Source organism: Nelumbo nucifera, chromosome 8 (assembly GCF_055504915.1).
Source record: "Nelumbo nucifera cultivar China Antique chromosome 8, China Antique-T2T, whole genome shotgun sequence".
Lineage (NCBI taxonomy): Eukaryota > Viridiplantae > Streptophyta > Magnoliopsida > Proteales > Nelumbonaceae > Nelumbo > Nelumbo nucifera.
The window spans coordinates 53,824,522-53,843,905 of NC_142656.1; the positions used below are offsets into that span (position 1 = coordinate 53,824,522).

Sequence of the window (19,384 nt, forward strand, 5' to 3'; positions counted from 1 at the left end):
TGAATTTACCATGTCAAAGAAAAATGTGTTAAAGAATAATTGATTTTATTGATAATAGAAATAAAATACAAATTTAAAACCAACATAGAAAATGTTGTTTTTTCTATTTAGTGGCGAGTCAACAATTCAACCTTTTTTGTAAACTTTTGATGTCATAGTTAAATAATAATTCAAAAAAAAACACATAATAATAAAGAAAATACAAAAAATGTAAAAAAATTTGGAAACCTATTATTTACTATCACCAACAACAATAGTGACCGGAGATCCTCCTATTTCACCCCTCCTCTCTCTCCCTTGTCTTTGCAATGCAGGGCAACCATCGACAATTTTGCTCCGTCGACATTCTCGGAGCACTGACAGCATAGTGAGTAATCATTGAATTCTTAAATTTATGAACTCATCTAGTAGATAATTGATCTCTCTTTCTCAGAGTGCGTATATTCTCTGTATGTGTGGTTCTCAATGTAATTTTGTTTGATATTGGTGGAAATTCAAAAGGCAATCCTACTTCACTCAGCACTTAATAGAACCTATTTTTCAAATAAGTTGAGTTTTGTGCATGGAAATATGGAACAAGGCATGTTGTTCCAACTTATACCTCAAACTACATATGAAAAAATGTTTATCCAAACATATCCCTAGATTTAAGTAACATTTGTCAAGGACCATTTTTTCATAAAGGACAAGATATGCCTTGTATCTTATACAAAAGCAAGCAAAGGATGAGACCCTATTGCAACGGGGCTAATCGTTGACGCCCCAAGCAACACTCGATTGTGTTGAGAAAGTTTACGAAACAAACCAACAAGCAATAAAGACAACAATGATGACACACAAGTTAGTAAAAAATGCACTTTATATTGCAATAGATGACAAACCCAAGTATACAAGTTTGTGTCAAGGGGACCACATGCTTAACTTTTACATGGTTTTGGCACCATTCAGCTACCTACTTCCCCTCAAAGAGTAACTTAAGCTTTTGGGGGAGTGATAGAAGGAAACATTAATAGTGGTGAAAAATCATACTGATAATTATAATAATGCCATTGAGATTCCCCCATACAAAATACATATATTGCCTCACTCAAGAAACACTTAAAGACACTCGAATGGAATACTGTGGTCATAGTGGATGGCACTTATTGATGGCATGGAGAAGAGCTCACTTGTGACAATCTCCCCCATTCAATTTAGTCATCGTCCTTGAAGATTGGCTTCTGTTGTTGATGATGAAGGATTCTTAAGTTGTTTCATGAACTTTATCTCTTCCAAGGCCCCCGGGCATAAGCTTGGATGGTAGGTTTGAAGGTGCTTGTTTGTTGGGGAGACTTATGGCCGGGGTCCTAAGTTAAGTCCTTTTCTAGTGACTTGAAGGTAAATCAAGCGTGGCCTAGGTTGGCTTGCACTGTTAGCTAAGTTAAGAGTTGGTGCAAAATTTGAATTTGGATTAAAAGTTTATTGGACATTGAGGGGTGTTCCCCAAGGCTCTCTCTAGAGATGGTAATTTGACCTGTCCCCGTGGGGCCTTGCTTTACCCCGCTCCGGTCAGGGTGGGTTTTTTGACTACTGATCAGGGTTCAAGGAAACCCGAAACTCTAGGGATCAAGGACAGGGTAGGGATGGTATTTGTCCACCTCACCCGACCTTATATATTATATATAACTATTAATGTATGTTATATTATAATATCATATCATATCATATATTATATTTTACTATATAATATAAAATAGTTATAGATAGGTTTCAAAAAAATAAAAAGATAAATTTATATTGGATGTGTTGGATGGATTTCGGGTGTTGGAATAATTCCTATTGTATGTGTGTGGCACTCTCTTCCCATGGTGATAGGTAAGGCTGGTGTTGGAATTGGTCTTGGGTCTTCTCTTGGGCTCATCATTTGAGGGCACATGCGGCTTTTGTTGTTGCTGTGGCTTTTTGTTGTGGTTGTGGTGGTGCTGGAACTATCTTCTTCTTGGAGATTTCATGACCACTTCTGATTGTGGTAACTATGGTTGTTGCCATAGAGCTCTTTGATGTCCCTTGATGTAGAGTTGGATGTTGGAGTTGTAGGGTCGAGACTTGCTTCTTCTTTGCGTTGATTGATGCAATCATGTTGACCATGCAAGGTGATTGCTCATCGAGGATCAATAAAGTGTCAAGGTGAGGGGTTGGTGCTACTTTCGCCTATGTCGTGAAGTCCATGCCTAGGACCACATTGAAGTCATCCATGTGTATGACAGAGTGGTCAATCTCCTTGTCCTAGGTGCTGATCTTGAGTCTTACTTTGATGAGCCATGCCTTCAAAGAGTTTGGCACCTGCATTGACGGCTTTGATCTAGCTTGGCTCCTTTGAGATGACCAAGTTCAATCTTTTGGGCTTGACAATGGATATGAAATAATGAGTGGTCCCTATGTCGACAAGGGCTCGGGTTGGCATTCCCCCCAAGGCTTATGTCAACGTAGCTCAATCCTCTCTTGGTTGAGGTGGGTTGTTTGGATGTAGCTCATTTCTTCTGCAAGGCATTGAATAGTTGTAGAGATCCCACTCGTGGAACCTATATACTCTGTTCATCATCACTTAGCTTGGCAATGAGGGCATTCAACTTCTCTCTCTTCGGGCAATACTTCATTAGATGTTCCTCCTTGCAAATGAAGCAAGAAGGTGGGCATGTTGGAGTTCTAGGAGCTTTGATCTCCTTGTGGTTGCCTCTCTTTCTAGTACTCGGTTGGCTTGTTATGATAGAGTGGTTTCTCCTTTGGGGGACTTGGTGATTTATCTCCCCCACTCAAATTTGAGGCACATTAGTTGGCTAGAATGCTTCCCTTTATCATTTGACAATTTCATTTTGCCAAGTTGTTTAGCCATGGCTATGGATGAGGCAAGGTCCTGAACATTCCATTCTTGGAACTCTAACTCAGCCCAAGGATTTAGCCCGTCCATGAAATTCAAATATTGGTCTTTGTTTGACATGTTGGTGACCTCCAATGTGAGAGTTAAGAATTCTTTGACATACTCGTGCAACTAGTCGTTGTGCTTGAGTGTTTTCATCTTGTGACGAGCGATGTACTCTATGTTCTCTGGATAGAATTGTTTCTTTAACTCTTGCTTAAAGTCAGCCAATGAATTAATAACACACATATCACGTTTTATGTCTACACATCTTCTGTGCCACCACAACATAGTGACATTAGTCAAATAAATAGTAGCCATACGTACCTGAGTTATTTCATCATTCACATTAGTTGTAGCAAGATACTTCTCCATTTGCCACATGAAGTTGTTGAGCTCTAACATATCATGAGTGTCTGAATAGGGAGTTAACACCCTAATATTAATGCCCGAGGAGGTGAGCTTGGTCAAGGTGCTGGCTGGGTTGGTCATTGCTCTTTTCATGATGGCACACTCCCCCTTGATTTCATCCAATTTAGCTTGGAGACTAGATGAGGCATTTAGGGCGGACTTCAGGGATGCCCATTCAGCTTTCATCTCATTTAACTCATCCTGGATGGCCATTGGTGTGGAAATGGTTCTTCTTCATGTTGCCCACTTTGTTTTCATCTTATCAAGTTGGGCTTGGAAGTTGTCAAACGTGCTTTGTATGGCAAAGCGGGATGAGCTATCTCATTGTTGATTTGGGGTGCTGTAGACTTCCTTGAGGGTTCCATTCAAGACGTCACGGACCTCGTCCATGACCCCACTTAGGCGGTGTTCCACCTCTCCCACTATGCTCTTAATGGTCTCTATATTTTGTTGGAGTTCATCAACTCGGTTACACGTTTTACCTATGGTGAATTCACAATGTAGCATGCATGTGTTAAAGTTTGAAATCTTGTTGGTGGACTTTTCATGTCTGCTTGCTTTTGATGTCTAGGGCTTCAATGCCCTCGTCTTTGACTGTGTCATTAGCAGGTGCATTGTCGATCTCGTGGGATGGGTTTTCATGGTGTTACTTGCGACACAGGTCAAATGGCTACCGATGAGCTCTTGCTTTGATAGTAATTGTTATGGGGCTAATCCTCGAACCCTATGAAATACTCGATTGTGTCGAGAAAGCCTACAAAATGAAGCAACAAGCAATAAAGACAACACTTTGTGTTGAGAGGACCTCATGCTTAACCTTTACACGGTCTTGGCACCACTCACTTGTCTACCTTCCCTTAAAGAGTAACTCAAGCTTTTGGGGGAGTGATAGAAATAAACATCAACAATAGTGAAAAATCATACTTATAATTACAATAATGGCATTGACTTTCTCCCATAAAAAATACATATATTACCCCACCCAAGACACACTCAAAGACATTCAGATGGCATGCCATAAGCATAGTGGATGACACTTGATGGTGCATCGAAGAATCCAATTGTGACACTATTGCATGGTATATGAATTTCATGGAAGAATTTCAACTCTTATGTATTTGTTGTTAAATTCTGAGCATGGTTGGGAGATGAAGATTTTAGGTGCTATAGTTAAGAATTGAAATCTTTTAGTTGGCCATACTTCAATGTCACACAAAACTTGTTTCAGTGTACCTGCATATTCCTTTCTTTCCAAATGAAACTGGTAGTTGCATAGAAAAAATGAATTCAATGTAATTATGTAAGCTACAACTTAGACACATTGAAGTGCAAGCCCAATAAAGCTTCTTTTATTTACTTCTTATATTTGATATCATTTAGAGACTCTACACACTATACTATCATGATCTAAAGCATTGGGAACCTATGATCTTTATTACAATTGATACACTAATTACTTGATTGAGTTACATGCCTTTCAAATACCCCAACTGTTCAAACCCTACTTAAAGTATTCTCGAACTATCTCACAATTACTTAAAGTGTTCTTGAAGTGTCAAACCCTACTTAAAGTACCCCTAAAAGATTTATAGATATCACACATACTACCCATTCGTTAATTATTGGTCAAATTCCATTTACATATGACATGACATATACAACCCATTTGTTAATTGTCCGTCACATTCAATCACTTTCCTCAACTATAGGTACAGGGAACTCTTTAGTGCTTTATGTCGCAGCCTTAACCTCCTCTCTCGTAGGGGTGTCAACGATATTCGAAAATTTGATTTCAAATTCGAGATTAAACATAATCGAATTGGATTTGAATAATTTGAATATCTAATCGAATAAGTTTGGATATCCTATTCATACCGAATAGTTAATTAGATTTGAATTCGGATACAACTTAATTCGATTCGATAAATATTTGAATTTGATCGACCGATTATTTAATTCTTATATATAATATATAAAATATTTAAATGTCTAATATCATTTATATATATAATAATTAACTTATATGAATAATTTATATATTTATATACTTTATATAAATAAAATATTTATTAATTACCTAAAATAATTAATTAATCGAATTCGAATCAAATATTTGAATATTTAATCGAATTCGAATTCGGATACTGCTTGATCCAATTCAAATTCGATCCTTTCACACCCTTACTCTCTCGTGTGTCTAACACCTTGCATCTGAAATAGTATCATCCTTAGCCTCTTTTGTTGTCTTTGTCACTGGGGATGCTCGGATACATTTGCACCAAAAGTTTCTGTAACAAAATCTTTCTTCTTCCTCGGTGCCTTTTTCTTCATCAGGGGGTTACTACCTTCTGTCCCGATTTGCCGATTTGGAGTTTTGGACTTAGAGGCCTTCTTTTTCCCCCGCCCTTTTTCCTTTCTTTTTTACAACCTCCCCTTCAGAGGAACCATTGGATGTTGCACCCTTGTGCTTTGCGACATAAATTCTATTTTTTACCCTTCAAATTATTGTTGTAGGCTCATAGCTTCTTCAGATTGCAAGGATGACTTACTAAGCTTGCTAATAGCTAGAATCAAACCAAAGTGAAATCCAAGAGCATTGCAACAAAAATAATGCTGGGATGAATATTGAGGAAGTGATAAAGGAGTGCAAGCTATTCTACTTTTCAAGGCAGGAAACAACGTGTGTAAGAATTGTGCATGGGAAGAGGTCTTGCAATTCATCATTGGTAGCAATGAACCAAACCATGGTGGGTTAAACCACCTCAAAATTGTAAGTATTTTCTTTTTTCTTTTCTTTTTTTTTTTTAGCTTTGAAGAATCTAATTAGGCATTCTAGATTTGGTTTCTTAAGTTCCTGAAAACTCTATTGCAGGTTACAATGATATTTTAAGAGGTTCTCAGGTTGTACCCACCAGCATTTTTGTTTCTTAGGTCTATTTACAAGAAGGTTAAAATGGGAAAATTTACTTTGCCACTTGGAGTACAATTAATTACAATTACCAACAATGATTGTTGGTAATTCAAAAAGATTTTCAGAAGGGATTTCAAATAACAAAAACATTTATTTCTTTGTTTTTGCATGTTGGGAGTGAAGAAATGATCCTTCTGTGCGTAGAACAAGCAACATAACTTTTGAAAATTTGAAAAAATTGATCAAAAAAATTAAAAAGTGGAGATTTCATCAACTTGTGCATTATATCAATGCATATCCACTACTATACTTTGATACATCACAATATATTATGATAAGGTTGATACCATGCCAGCATGAGTGGAATTTCCATAAATATGTTCAATTCACCGGTGCCATATGTGTTCAGGCCAACAAAACATATTCCGACCCTCTACCAACATATCTCACACCATACATCTCATACATGACAGGTCCAAGTTTTATGATGGCCCCCAGTCTAATAATGAGATGTGGAGTGTTAGATCAAGTTAGTAGAGGGTTGAAAGTTATTTTGTTGGTAAAAGAGCTCAACTCATATGTGCCACCCCTCCCTTTGGATATGAATATTATATGCTTCTTTCATCTTAACTTGAGACGGGAAATGATCATAGAAGCCATGTATGAGATGTGTGGTGTGAGATGATATTGATAGAGGGCTGGAATGTGTTTTGTTAATGGGGCTCCCATTCCAGCGGGTTCAGATCTGTGAATGTTAGAAAACAAATGAGAAAAAAAAAAGAAAAAGAAATGAGAAAAATTTACATTACAGACTACTTACCGCCTACCGGTATGGTCACCGGCATCGGTTGGCAGAATGCAACGGGTTAATCTTCGGTGGGTGGGTTACAAAAGGGCAAGGGTTTCGGTTCGAAGTGAATGGAGAAGACTGGGAGAAGAAATCCTTTGGGCGAGAGAGGAGTTAACGGGGGAGCTTGAAACGACATCAAAGTGATTTTGCATGCATCTCGCTTAGTGCGTGTGTTTCATGACATGCGTCACATTTCGATTGTGTGAGACGTTTTTGGGGGGCAGATGAGAACCCTAAGTGGGACATGTTTTACATAGTTATTACGTGCTCACTCATGGTGCTTACCTAACGTACCTACTACATTCGGACCCAATATTAAACTGCAAGTCTGCAATGAGACCGGATCTGCTCCTCACACCTGGCACCTCACACACACATCCTATCATGTATCGGAAACATCTCTCATACTTTTAGTTATTATTCACGGGAGATGTTCCATGGTGGATGTGGATATGAGACACCCATTTGTGAGTAGTGTGAGGCACCTCACACGCACATCCTATCATGTATTGGGATCACCTCCCGTACTTATTAGTTATTATAAACGGGAGATGTTCCCAATGCATAGTGGATGTGGATGTGAGGCGCCTATTTGTGAGGAGCAGATCCCGTCACGTTTGCAACTGGTGGGGCGTTGTAATATGTAGGTGATGGAATCTGTTTCTCACAAGTGAGCGCCTCACAGGCACATCCACCGTGCATTGGGAACATCTCCCGTGAATAATAATTAATTAGTATAGGAGATGTTCCACATGCATGATTGGATGTGATTGTGAGGCGCCAGTGAGGCGCTAGGAGTGAGGAGCAGATCCGGTTTCAACATATAGCATCCGATTCCCATAAATAAAGCCAGTTTCAACAATTCCATGGGCCCGCTTTAGCTGTTCACCTTTCTCAGCTAAGCTTCGAAAACAGAGCTTCAAAACTGTCCCTTGCTAGCTTCAAGGGACAGTTTTCTGGTTTTAATTCCGACCTTCATCTTTTTAAACTGCCCCCATCTCACAGTTTTAACCGGATCTTACACCAAAGCAAACTGCAAACCAAACCAGTTTCACCCCTACGGCCACAACAAAAGTCAATCAAATCAAACTTTAAATACACATAAACCAGTTTCAGTCCCAGAAGACATTGCAACTGTGCACTGAGAAGACCTCCCATATATAAGAAGTATGGTTTGCGCAACTCAGAAGTGCTTCATGGATGATGGAAGGTGGTCACCAACAAGTGATTGTTGAGACTATTGGAGCTTTACTTCTCTCGATACGCATGAGACCCGCGTAGCAGGTGCTCTCTCATGTCTCCACAGTGACATGTCTTGATCAAAGTGCAATTTTGGGACCTTCGCCTCCCTGGTCGGTTTCCCTTTTGTTAACTCCTCATCCATTGTCTTCCTTTTCTCGATAGGTAAATCCATCATCTTGTCAATCATTCCTTGCTGTTTCTTATATTTCAATGAATTCTTGCGAGACGATCCCAGAGGGCTATTCACCTCCACCTCCCTCCTCCACCCCACGATGGAACTACGACGTCTTCTTGAGTTTCAGAGGTGAAGACACCCGTAGAAGCTTTATCGATCCCCTCTACAGCGCTTTGGTCGATGGAAGAATCCTCGCCTTCAAAGATGACGAGAAACTCAGGAGGGGAGAAGAAATCTCATCTGAACTTCTGAAAGCAATCGAAGAGTCAAAAAGCTCTATTGTCGTTTTCTCCAGAAATTACGCTTCTTCCAAATGGTGCCTCGATGAGCTCGCCAAAATTGTGGAGTGCAAGAAAACGATGGGGCTGTTGGTTCTGCCTGTATTTTATGACGTCGATCAGTCAGATGTCCGGGAGCAGACTGGGACTTTCGCTGAGGCGTTCGTCAGACATGAAGAGCGCTTCAAGGGGACGGAGATGTTGGACAAGGTGCAGAAATGGAAGGAATCTCTCGCCGAAGCTGCCGACTTGCCCGGGTGGAATCTGCAAGATATTGCCGACGGGTTGGATTCATTTCTTTCCTTAATTATATTAAATCTTCTCTCTAATCTTTTGGTTTTTAAGTTTAACGACAGCATGATCATTGAACTGTGCTTTGTTTTAATTACAACATGTTTTGATGTTGGATTTCTGGCAAGCTTACCTTTTGCTTAACCCCTTTTTTTTGATAGCCAAACAAACATATGCTTCCACCAGATAATCTGATGTTGAACAGGCTTTGCATATTAGGCTATGACATGAGCAGCCCCATTAATCCTTGAAATATGATACGCGACTTTATCAAAACGTATCAAACTACTTTTTATATAGTCCAAAGTAGACCAGTAGGACCAGGGTTGCATTTTCAGAACCCCTTAAAGTGAAAATAGGTATAAGAGAGTCTGATTCAACTTTTATCATCATTTATCCACAATTACAAACAAAACGCACAGCTTGATAGACCGCCCATAATTTTGATTTAATGCACCTCTGAACAAACTCCACTTGTCCACCTGCAGCTACAATACAACAATTATTGATAAAGTGTAAAATCCTGTATTTTGTATTGTTTTATATGTATTTGTACTGTACATATTTGTATTTGCACTCCTTCCAAACTGAGCCGGAAGGAGTACCCTGGTTTGATTGTATTTTTACATATTTGTATTTGTACTGTACAACCCAATCCTAAGGCTCCGTTTGTTTGAGATATAAATGCTGAACCGGGGTATTTTCTGACACTTGCAAGAATTTGTATTATGTACCCCGGTTCGTGTTTGCAAGAATTTGTTTCATATGTAAAAAAAGATCAAAAATGTATTTTCTGACACTTTTGTACTCTGAGAAGAGAGCATTACTGTACCTAATTTTTGGATACAATTTTGTGTTCTTTTGATAATTAACTTTTTGACCAAAGTTAGCATAAGATGGTTGGAGCATTTAATGATGGGCCCACACTTTGCACCGATTTCAAACAAACAAGATGAGTGCAAAAATGATTTAAAATGTGAACCATGTTTGCATTCTCATGAACCAAAAAAGGGTAAATATGCAGTGTACATATTTGCGTTTGCATTGCATCTAACTGCAGCCTAAAGAGCAAATCCTTGTGAACCTTTAATATCCCTTAAGACACCCATAACATTTTACATGATAAATCTGATCCTCCACACCTGCATTTGATCACAGATTTTTTATGGCTGCACTGATTAGAGAATTTGATGGGATCCAAAGTTGCAAACAAACACACAGAACCATTTAGAATTTGCAAAGTACAACTCAAAACCAATACATCAGATCTTCACCTGTTACTGAAAACTAAATACTTTCTTGCATCCTATATATAATAAAATACAACAGCAATGGAAGCCAGGAACTTAACTCCTTCATTTTGCGCATCCAAACTAGTAAAGAAAAAGAGAACGGAATCCAAAGAAAACCCAAATTGGTTTTCTTTTACAGTGCACCTAAGGGCTAGCAAACAAAACTGCTCTGGGTAAAAATAATTGACAAAAGAGATGAAAAAATCTACTCAGCCTTAACTTTGGAAACAGAACATAAGCTAGTTTCATATATACCTTTACTACATAAAACATCCTTGGTGCCTAAAAAACCCCTTCAAATTTGCTACCAAAAAACTTAAACTTTGGGAGAATTTTCAATTTCCAAACCTTGCTAATTTACATTTGTAACTGAGTAGGAAGTGTAATACTCAAAGCAGACCATTCTTTCCAACAAAACTATGCAACAGGACACTTACTAGACATAGCAACCGTAAAATTCAATTTGTCCTCCCTTACTTCTTTAAAGATGGGAGTACCAAAGTCTTATTAACTTCCATCTCCAAGAAACTATCATTTAGTTTTTGAGATTCCAGTGTTCCTCTTGTCTTCTTTTCCCTTAAGAAAACGTGGAAAAATCAATTAGTGAGGTTAGATTGGTTGGTCACCACTTCCTATAAGAGAGGTAAGCTCTGGCTGAGCAGAAGATATGGTCATATAGATTGAGAGATGCACATGAAAAATAAATTTAAATAAAAGTGTAAATACACTTTTGAGATTCCAGTTTTCCTGCATTTTTTTTTCTTAACACTTGCCCTACACTTTCATTCACTTTCTTAACATTTGTTGGGTATTTGTAGGGGATCTAGTCCTACAAAATTAAAGAAACAATTAAGCTCTTGGAACTTGATTTCATCAAATTCTTCATGATAGGATCCTTTGAACTTGATTTCTTCATGTTTTTATGAGAGAATCCTTTCTTCTTAATCAATACACGGTCTATCTAAGGGAAAATAAAAGGGTTTCAACACTTGTATCTCAAACATATTAGTACCTTCAATGTGTTTGTTATCATCAAAGCACATAGAGTCAGTGTATTTCTCTTCATACATCTTTAATAGCTTGATTAAGAAATGACACTTTCACTTATCTTTGTTAATCGTCTCTGACTTATGTTGGCCATTCTGGATTCAGATGTTGTTATTGTTTTGCATTTAATTGTTGAATGTTTGGCATGCATACTTTCTTTATATGATTTTTTTTTCATCCATTGCATATTTGTTGGGTAATTTGTGTTTATTTCTTCAATGAACTCATACTATTCATGCCTTAACTTGATTTTCACCTACTTATGTACTTGGAATTTTGTAAACTTTTGTCATTAGGTGTATGGACTTCAGGGGCTTTCTCTTCATTGGGGTTAGGTGCCTAACCTATACCTCCAAATATCTTGTTCTTATTTTCTTGATAGGAAACAGTAACTTTCATCAACTTTAAAGAAGAGAAGTACAATTGTCATGCTCCAAAAATAAGGTGACTCCTCAAATCACAAACAACTTAAAACCATGCCTAGAATAATGCCTCCCTATTAACTCCTTGCTTTGCTAAAGCATTAGCTAAACCATTTGCTGACCCCCTAGTCCATTTAAATTGTGCTCCAAGATCCCTTTTTAGGTTCATTATTTCCCTTACAGATTGTCTAAGGGACCAAACGCCCAAGTTGTTTGTTTGCATCCATCCTATGACCAACTTTGAATCCACCTTCTACTTCCAAATATTGAAAGCCTAGCTATTTATCCAATCTGAGCCCTTGAAGTAGCGCCGACACTTATGCTTTAATTGAGTCACCAATTCCAATTGGGTTAGAGAAAAGGGCTAAGACTCTTCCTTCCACATCTTTAAAAACACTCCCTACTCTAGAGGGTTTGGGGTTACCAATAGAACTACCATTAAAGTTCAGTTTCACCCTATACTGTAAAGAAAGGGACTAAATATCTTGAATGGTAGGAAATGATGAGGAACCCACTACTGCACTCCAACCTCTAAACAATTGTCTACAGAAAAAACCTTGATGAGATCCAAAGTTTTCAACCAATGTATGATCTTGATGGTAATTCCTGTGATAAGTTCACCTTTTGATTTTTCTTTCTCTTGGAAGATCCTATTGTTCCTCTCTTCCCAAATTTCCTAGATAATGTCTGCTCCTGTTATCCTCCATATCACCCTTCTCCTTTTCTTTGGTTGTTGGAAGAATCTAAAGTCAAAAAGGTCCACCATACTCGAGGGGGGAATCCACCTGCAACCAAAGAGAGAGGAGAACAAAATATCTGGTTCTTGGTATCTCATTTTCAAACATAGTTGCATCATTCTTGTTATATATACTTTGAATTGTCAAATTTGGAAATCCTTTTTAAGTATTTATCAGCTTTAAATATAGGAATCCTAATGTCATAGGAGAATCAATACTGTGGATGTTCTACAAAGAAAAGGCCAAATTGGTGCATTTCCCCACATGTATGTAGCATTTGTTTGAGTGGTGAGATGGTGATGACTTATCTATTAATCTCTTGTCCTATTTTTTCTTATATTTGGGATTGGTTCTCTCTCTCATTTCTTGTAGGTGGAATCCTCTCTTGGGTAGGGTGAACCTTTTTGACTCTAGCTTCTTCTAAAAACCAAAGAAGACGGGTGGGGTGATGTGGAGAACAACAAGAACAGATATTTTGTGGTCGTTTTGGGAAGAAGGAAATAAAAGGATCTTCCAAGGGCAAGAAAAATCAAAAGAACTTATATAAGGTATTACCATCAAGGTCATGCACTAGCTGAAAACTCTGAATCTTCAAGGTTTTCTCTTCAGATGATTTGATTAGAGGTAGAGGACAACAACTGTTTCCTCATCCTCATCTCCCACCCTTCAAGGAAGTTGGTCCCCATCTCTACAACATAGGGTGGAATTGAATTTTGATGGAAGATCTATAGGTAACTCATGTCCTCTGGAGTTAGGGGTGTTTTTAGAGATTCGGAAGGAAGAATGCTGGCCTTTTATTCAGGCCCTATTGTGGTAGGTGATTCATTGAGAGTAGAAGTGATGACTTTACTCAAGGGTTTCAAATTGGTAACAGTCAGGAGTTCAGCAGCTAGAAGTGGAGGGGGTTCCAAGTTGGTAATAGGATGGATGCAAGTGAGTAGATTGGGAACATAATCCTTTAGATAACCTGTAAGGGAAATTATGTGTCTAACAAGGGATCTTTGGGTGCAGTTAGATGGACTAGAAGATCAGCAAATGGAATGGCTGACACTTTAGCAAAGTGTTTTGGGCTAGTTTGTAAGATTGCTGTGTTTTGAGGGTTCACCATCTTTCTTTGGATGATGACAGTTGTAATCCTTTAATCTAATTAATGAAAGTTAACATTTTCTAACAAAAGGAGAATCCATTTCACAAAAGTTGAAATGAAGTTTAGAGCAAATCTAAATTTTTTTCAGATGGGGATCCTGTTTTTGTGCTTTATTTCAATTCATGTCTATTCTGCTTATATAACTTAATCTGGATGACAATCGACAGGAATGTATCAAAGTTTATCCAAGTGATTGTTGAAGAGTTTTCCAAGAAGTTGAATTTTGACGTTGCAACCTATCCAGTTGGCATAGATTTACGTGTGGAAGAAATAAATTCTTTGTTAAGCATTCAGTCAGATGATGTTCGCATTGTAGGGATTTGTGGCATGGGGGGAGTAGGTAAAACAACCATTGCCAAGGCTGTCTACAACCTAATTTCTTGCAGATTTGAAGGTGGCTGCTTCCTTGCAAATATCAGGGAAGTTTTGGAACAACCTAATGGTTTGGTTCATTTGCAAGAGTTACTACTTTCTGATATCCTAAGGGAAGAAAGACCCAGGATAAATGAAGTCGGTGAAGGAACCAAGATGATCAAAGAAAGATTGTTCAGGAAAAGGGTTCTCATTGTCCTTGATGATGTGGATCAAAAAAGCCAATTAATTGCATTAGTTGGAAGCTGTAATTGGTTTGGTTTGGGAAGTAGAATAATTGTAACAACACGAAATGAACATTTGTTATGTGAGATTGAAGCAGATGAGATATACCAGGTTAAGGAATTGAATAGTGAAGAATCTCTTCAACTCCTTAGTCGGCATGCCTTTAGAAGAAACCATCCCATGGAAGATTACAAGGAGCTCTCAAGTGATGTCATCAATTATGTTGGAGGGCTTCCTCTTGCTCTTGAGGTTCAGGGTTCTTTTCTATTTGAGAAGGGCATCTCTGAATGGAAAAATTCCCTAAAGAAACTAGAAAGAATTCCTCATAATCAAATTCAGCAAAAACTTAGGATAGTTTTTGATGAACTAGATGATGTAGAGAAGGATATTTTCCTAGATATCGCATGCTTCTTTAATGGAATGGACAAGGACAGTGCAATCACAATACTTGGAGGTTGTGATTTCTTTCCAGAAATTGGAACAAGTTTTCTTTTGCGCAGGTGTCTTATAACCATCAATGAAAAGAATGAGCTGTGGATGCATGATATGCTACGAGACATGGGAAGGCAAGTTGTTTACGAAGAATCTCCCGAGGAGCCTGGGAAACGCAGCAGATTGTGGTTTTACAAGGATGCTTATGATGTCTTGACGAAAAACTTGGTAAGAGATTTGTTAATCTTTTGTTGCACCTAAAGGATCATTTGGCTGGTTTTTAAGAAATGAAGTGAATCGATAACAAACTTCATGACTGTTGAGGTTCCTCAGTAGCTTTTTTTCTTGGCTGTTGAGGTTCCAAATCAATTAAGGGGTGATCAGGGGAGGCCTAGAATATTAATAAACACATACACACTGAATCAAAATTCTCAACACTCAACATTAGGCTTCACCACAAGTATAAATTAGCAAATAAAGAAGATAAAATAGAAGAGGAAGCAAGAATTAATTCTGCTATAGCTGTTGGCTATGGTAGAACTAGAAAACAAAAGAATTTTTTTTACTCAATTTAATGGAATAGATTATTTTTTACAAGATCTCTTGACATCCTTTTATAGACCCAAAGTAACACTCCCAACTCTCATTTGGATTCTAACTTCTAATTCCTACTTTTAATTCTTATGTGTATTCATACTTCAAATAAAAATTAAAAACTTCCTTTTCAAACTAGGACACACTATAATTCCCTAATTCCACTAAACATAAGAAACCCAAAATTACTAAAAATAGCAAGCCATCTTTTACTATAAATAGTCATGACGAAAATTACTATAAATGCTAGTCAACTTGTTGACTAGGACTTTGATTATGACTTGCAGAACACAAAATCCAGTGAACTTAAAAGTCTTTAGTTGGGGCACTTTCAAATGTTGGATTGAGCTGAAATTCTATAGTATTGGAGTTCTGTAAGTGTAGTTTAATGCCACCAAATTTCAGCCAAATCAAACAACATTTGACTGGACAAACAGTCACCTTTCCAGTTGATGATGCATTTTGCAAGTATACTATTTTTCTTCAATTTCTTTCGTTGAGACTTGCTTAAAATGTTATTATTATACATGGTGTTTGGAAGCGTGGGCGCTTTTGGGACCGATTTTCAAGAAAAAACGCCCATGCTTTCAAAACCCGTTTTTCACAAAAAAATGCTTCTACCAAATAGGTAGTGAGAAACACTATGCTGTTTGGCAAGCACCGTTTTTCATGTATGTGCTGACAGGTAAGCACCACATAGGATATACATCAGTTAACCGTTGGGGGAAATGGTTTACCGATGCATGAAACGCCAATCGGTGGGGTCTTGATTTTCGAGGCATGCCTGATTTTTTAATAATTGGCTGAACCAAACAATGAGATACATGGGCATTTGTTGAAACACCTATGTGGATCCAACGTGGCACCATTTTTTTGAAAAACGGCCACGGTTCCAAACATCCCCTTGAGCACTTGCATCACACACATACATATATTCCAAACCTGGCCTGGACTGAACTTAGGGCTGGAAATTTGTGGGCCAGGCTAGAAATTATTGCTGGGATACTACCAAAATTTGACACTGGCGATCCAGTTATGGGCTAAGATCGGAATTCTTTGCCACTTATCCTATTCTCAGTTCGAATGAGAAGTGGAGAATGGAGCGAATCCAAATTCTTTTCACCGTAATGTTATGTCAGAAGGAATAAGAAAGAACAAAGAGATCCAGTTAGAGATTTGATTTCATTCCTACATTTGTCATTAGGGATGGTCATGGAATGGGCTGGGGCCCAGCCACCCAGGCCAAGTTCTGGCCTGTCATTTTAAATATAAAATATTAAATATATAGTATTTTATGTTATATGACTTTATATGTATATAATTTATGCTATACATTACAGAATTTAAAATATTATATAATATGTATTATAGTTATCACACTATAATATTTATATATAATGTAAAATATAACATAAATAACACTGCACATATATATATATATATATATATATATATAGTCGATCATAGCCCAACCCGAAGTTCTAAACCCTCAACCCTAATCCTATCCCAATCTCTTAAAATCTCATACAATCTCTCAAGTTCAGATCTAGACTCAACTTTCAGTATTTGTTTGCTTGATGTTTTTATTACAAAAGAGAAAAAGTAAATAAGATGTGATTCAGTCCACTAAAAATCTGTAAAGTAATCTCTGATTATAGCAATGAAAGAAAGCAGAGAAGAAGAAGATAAAGGAGAAGAGAGTTCGATGATCTTCTCTCTTATCTCTCTAATTCTTTTATTAATCTATCTTAACTAAGTCTAATTACAAATCTGCCCTTAAGTGGGCGGCTAGTTCATCAATATACTTAAAAAAACAAAAAGAGATTAGCAGGCCCCTGACAAACATATAAAAAGGGAAAATAAGCACTAGGGCCCATTTGTCCTGTAAAATCAACAATAATGAAACATAAAATTATGAAAAGAGAATCATTAATGACAACTAATAAAATCAAACAATTAAATTGAATATTCAATGAATCTTATATTATCCACATGCTGATAAAAGAAATCTTATATTAGCCAAACTAACATGTATCATATATATCAATCATGTCATATTTTTATATAAGATGTGTACACAATAGTGTTGGGTTGGGTTGTCTGAGGGGTCAACCCTAACCCAACCTGAAGTTGGGTTTATAGATTGTGCCTTAACCCTAATCCAATCCAACCTGACTTTTTTGGGTTGGGTCTGGGCTAATTCAGCCCAAGTTGCAGCCTTGTGTATCTATATATTGCATAGAAATGTGTGTGGATTGGGTCAAGCCAGGCCATGCTTTTGAGCCAGGTTATAAATGATCCCCCGTATATGTCATGGAACTCAGAGAAGAAATCAAAACCTTCTGTCTGTGCTTAAGGTTTCCGTCGAAAAAAAAGGTGTGGTATCAAATAGGAATGAAAATGGGGCAGGGCGGGGACGGGGAGCCTCTCCCCATCCCCGTCTCCACGGGGCAGGGAGTGATCTCTCCGTCCCTGCCCCGTCTCCGCTAATGGGGATGAGAATTTCCCCATCCCCGTTCCCATGGGGGAATACATCCCCGTCCCCGCCCCATTCAGAGCGGATCCCCATAGGGATCAGGGAATGGGGAAAATTGCCATCCTAGCTAGTGGGCTTAGCTAAGCATGCACCCTGCTTCTGTCCCCATCCCCAAGTTCTGTAATTTGTACTGTGTATATCGATTAAATAAAGTAACTAATTCTGCTCGTGTCCTTTGTATGCAAACTCATCCAATAAGGCTCTTTATTGTCAGGGAACAGAAGCAATTGAAGGTCTCATCCTAGACTTGCCAAGGTCAAGAACACTACATTTGAGTGTTGAAGCATTTTCAAGAATGAATAAATTAAGATTGCTCCAGCTCAAGAATGTACACGTTACAGGGAGCTACGAAAAATTTCCACAGGACTTGAGATGGCTTTGTTGGCATGGATTTCCTTCAAAATTTATACCAACCAATTTTAATTTGGACAAACTAGTTTCTCTCGATTTGCAACACAGCAGAATCAGACAAGTTTGGAAGGAATACAAGGTTTGTTGTAGTATATATCTTATTTTTTTCCCAATTATTTATCTTTACGTAAAAGGATCTCTTACTATTTTTTCTTCTTCTTCCTCTTTTTCTTGCTGTACAGTCGCTACAAAATTTGAAAATACTTAATCTTAGCCATTGCAGTCACCTAGTCAAAACTCCAAATTTCTGGGGGCTCCTTAATCTTGAGAAATTGATCCTTGAAGGTTGCACAAGTTTGGTTGAAGTTCACAGTAGCATTGAAGATCTTGATAATCTTGTTTATTTGAATCTGAAGGACTGCAGAAAGCTCAGGGAACTCCCAAGCAGCATTTATAAGTTGAAAGCTCTTCAGGATCTTGTTCTTCCTGGCTCCTCAAAACCTGACGCGTTACAAACTGAACCATGGCTCTCATTCTTTTGGTCCTGTGTACCACGAAGAAAAGGGGTTTCATGATCCCAATCATTTCACTCTAATGTGAGTTTTCTGGGTCTCAGTTTAACTCAAATGGTTTGAACGATTGTTTGGTATACAAGACATTTAAGATACAAATACTTCTAAATCAATATTTGTTTTACTATGGTTCAGTTTGAAAGGGGTATACAAATAAGTGGTTCGGTTCTGGTTGAGTTTTGTGTTCTGATTATAATTGGGTTGCCTAGCTTCACCCAATCTCAGAACAGACCTGACCCATTGACAGCCTTCATTTGGGTTGGGTCACAGAGGCCTACATCAGTTGAATTTCTTCAGTCCTAATGCATTAATTAATGCCATTTGTAAACATGACCCTGTTGCCATGTATTGATTGAAGCATGCACTGAACCAATACAACCCAGCTAACTGAAATTTTAAATTCCTATATATAAAATTTAAACTTTGGGTTCTATATTTAGTCTGCGTTTGATATCTTACTATCTTTTGTAATGGAGATTTAACCTTTTTCATCCATTTAAAAATCAGAATTCAGAAAGGTACAATTTTTACCATTTGGTGAAGGTGAGGATATGTGCCTTTATTTTTTGACTACATTTATCTATAATTTCCATTTTAATTATG

At 37.8% G+C, this 19,384-nt stretch overlaps 1 protein-coding gene across 7 annotated transcripts; it reads left to right on the top strand.

Annotated features, from left to right (window-relative positions):
- The first annotated feature begins 7,941 nt into the window (after window positions 1-7,941).
- LOC104601613 (disease resistance protein RPV1-like) lies at window positions 7,942-18,915 on the top strand. Of its 7 annotated transcripts, none has more exons than XM_019198496.2 (6): window positions 7,947-8,352; window positions 8,473-9,047; window positions 11,690-11,728; window positions 13,867-14,956; window positions 18,073-18,348; window positions 18,452-18,915. In XM_019198496.2, the coding sequence occupies exons 2-6, from the start codon at window positions 8,521-8,523 to the stop codon at window positions 18,782-18,784; spliced, it is 2,265 nt and encodes a 754-aa protein (XP_019054041.1). In that variant the 5' UTR covers window positions 7,947-8,352; window positions 8,473-8,520; the 3' UTR covers window positions 18,785-18,915. The 7 variants fall into 7 exon arrangements, with proteins under 7 accessions (XP_088749576.1, XP_019054041.1, XP_088749577.1 ...); XM_088893451.1 differs by having other exon boundaries at window positions 7,949-8,420; window positions 8,546-9,047; XM_088893450.1 differs by having other exon boundaries at window positions 7,942-9,047.
- The last annotated feature ends 469 nt before the right edge of the window (window positions 18,916-19,384 follow it).

Coding starts and splice junctions, on each gene's coding strand:
- LOC104601613 (XM_088893450.1), top strand. CDS start 8,521: ATGAATTCTTGCGAGACGATCCCAGAGGGCTATTCACCTCCACCTCCC. Junction 11,729..13,866: donor TTTCTCTTCATTGGGGTTAG/GTGCCTAACCTA, acceptor GACAATCGACAG/GAATGTATCAAAGTTTATCC. Junction 18,349..18,451: donor AAGTTTGGAAGGAATACAAG/GTTTGTTGTAGT, acceptor CTTGCTGTACAG/TCGCTACAAAATTTGAAAAT.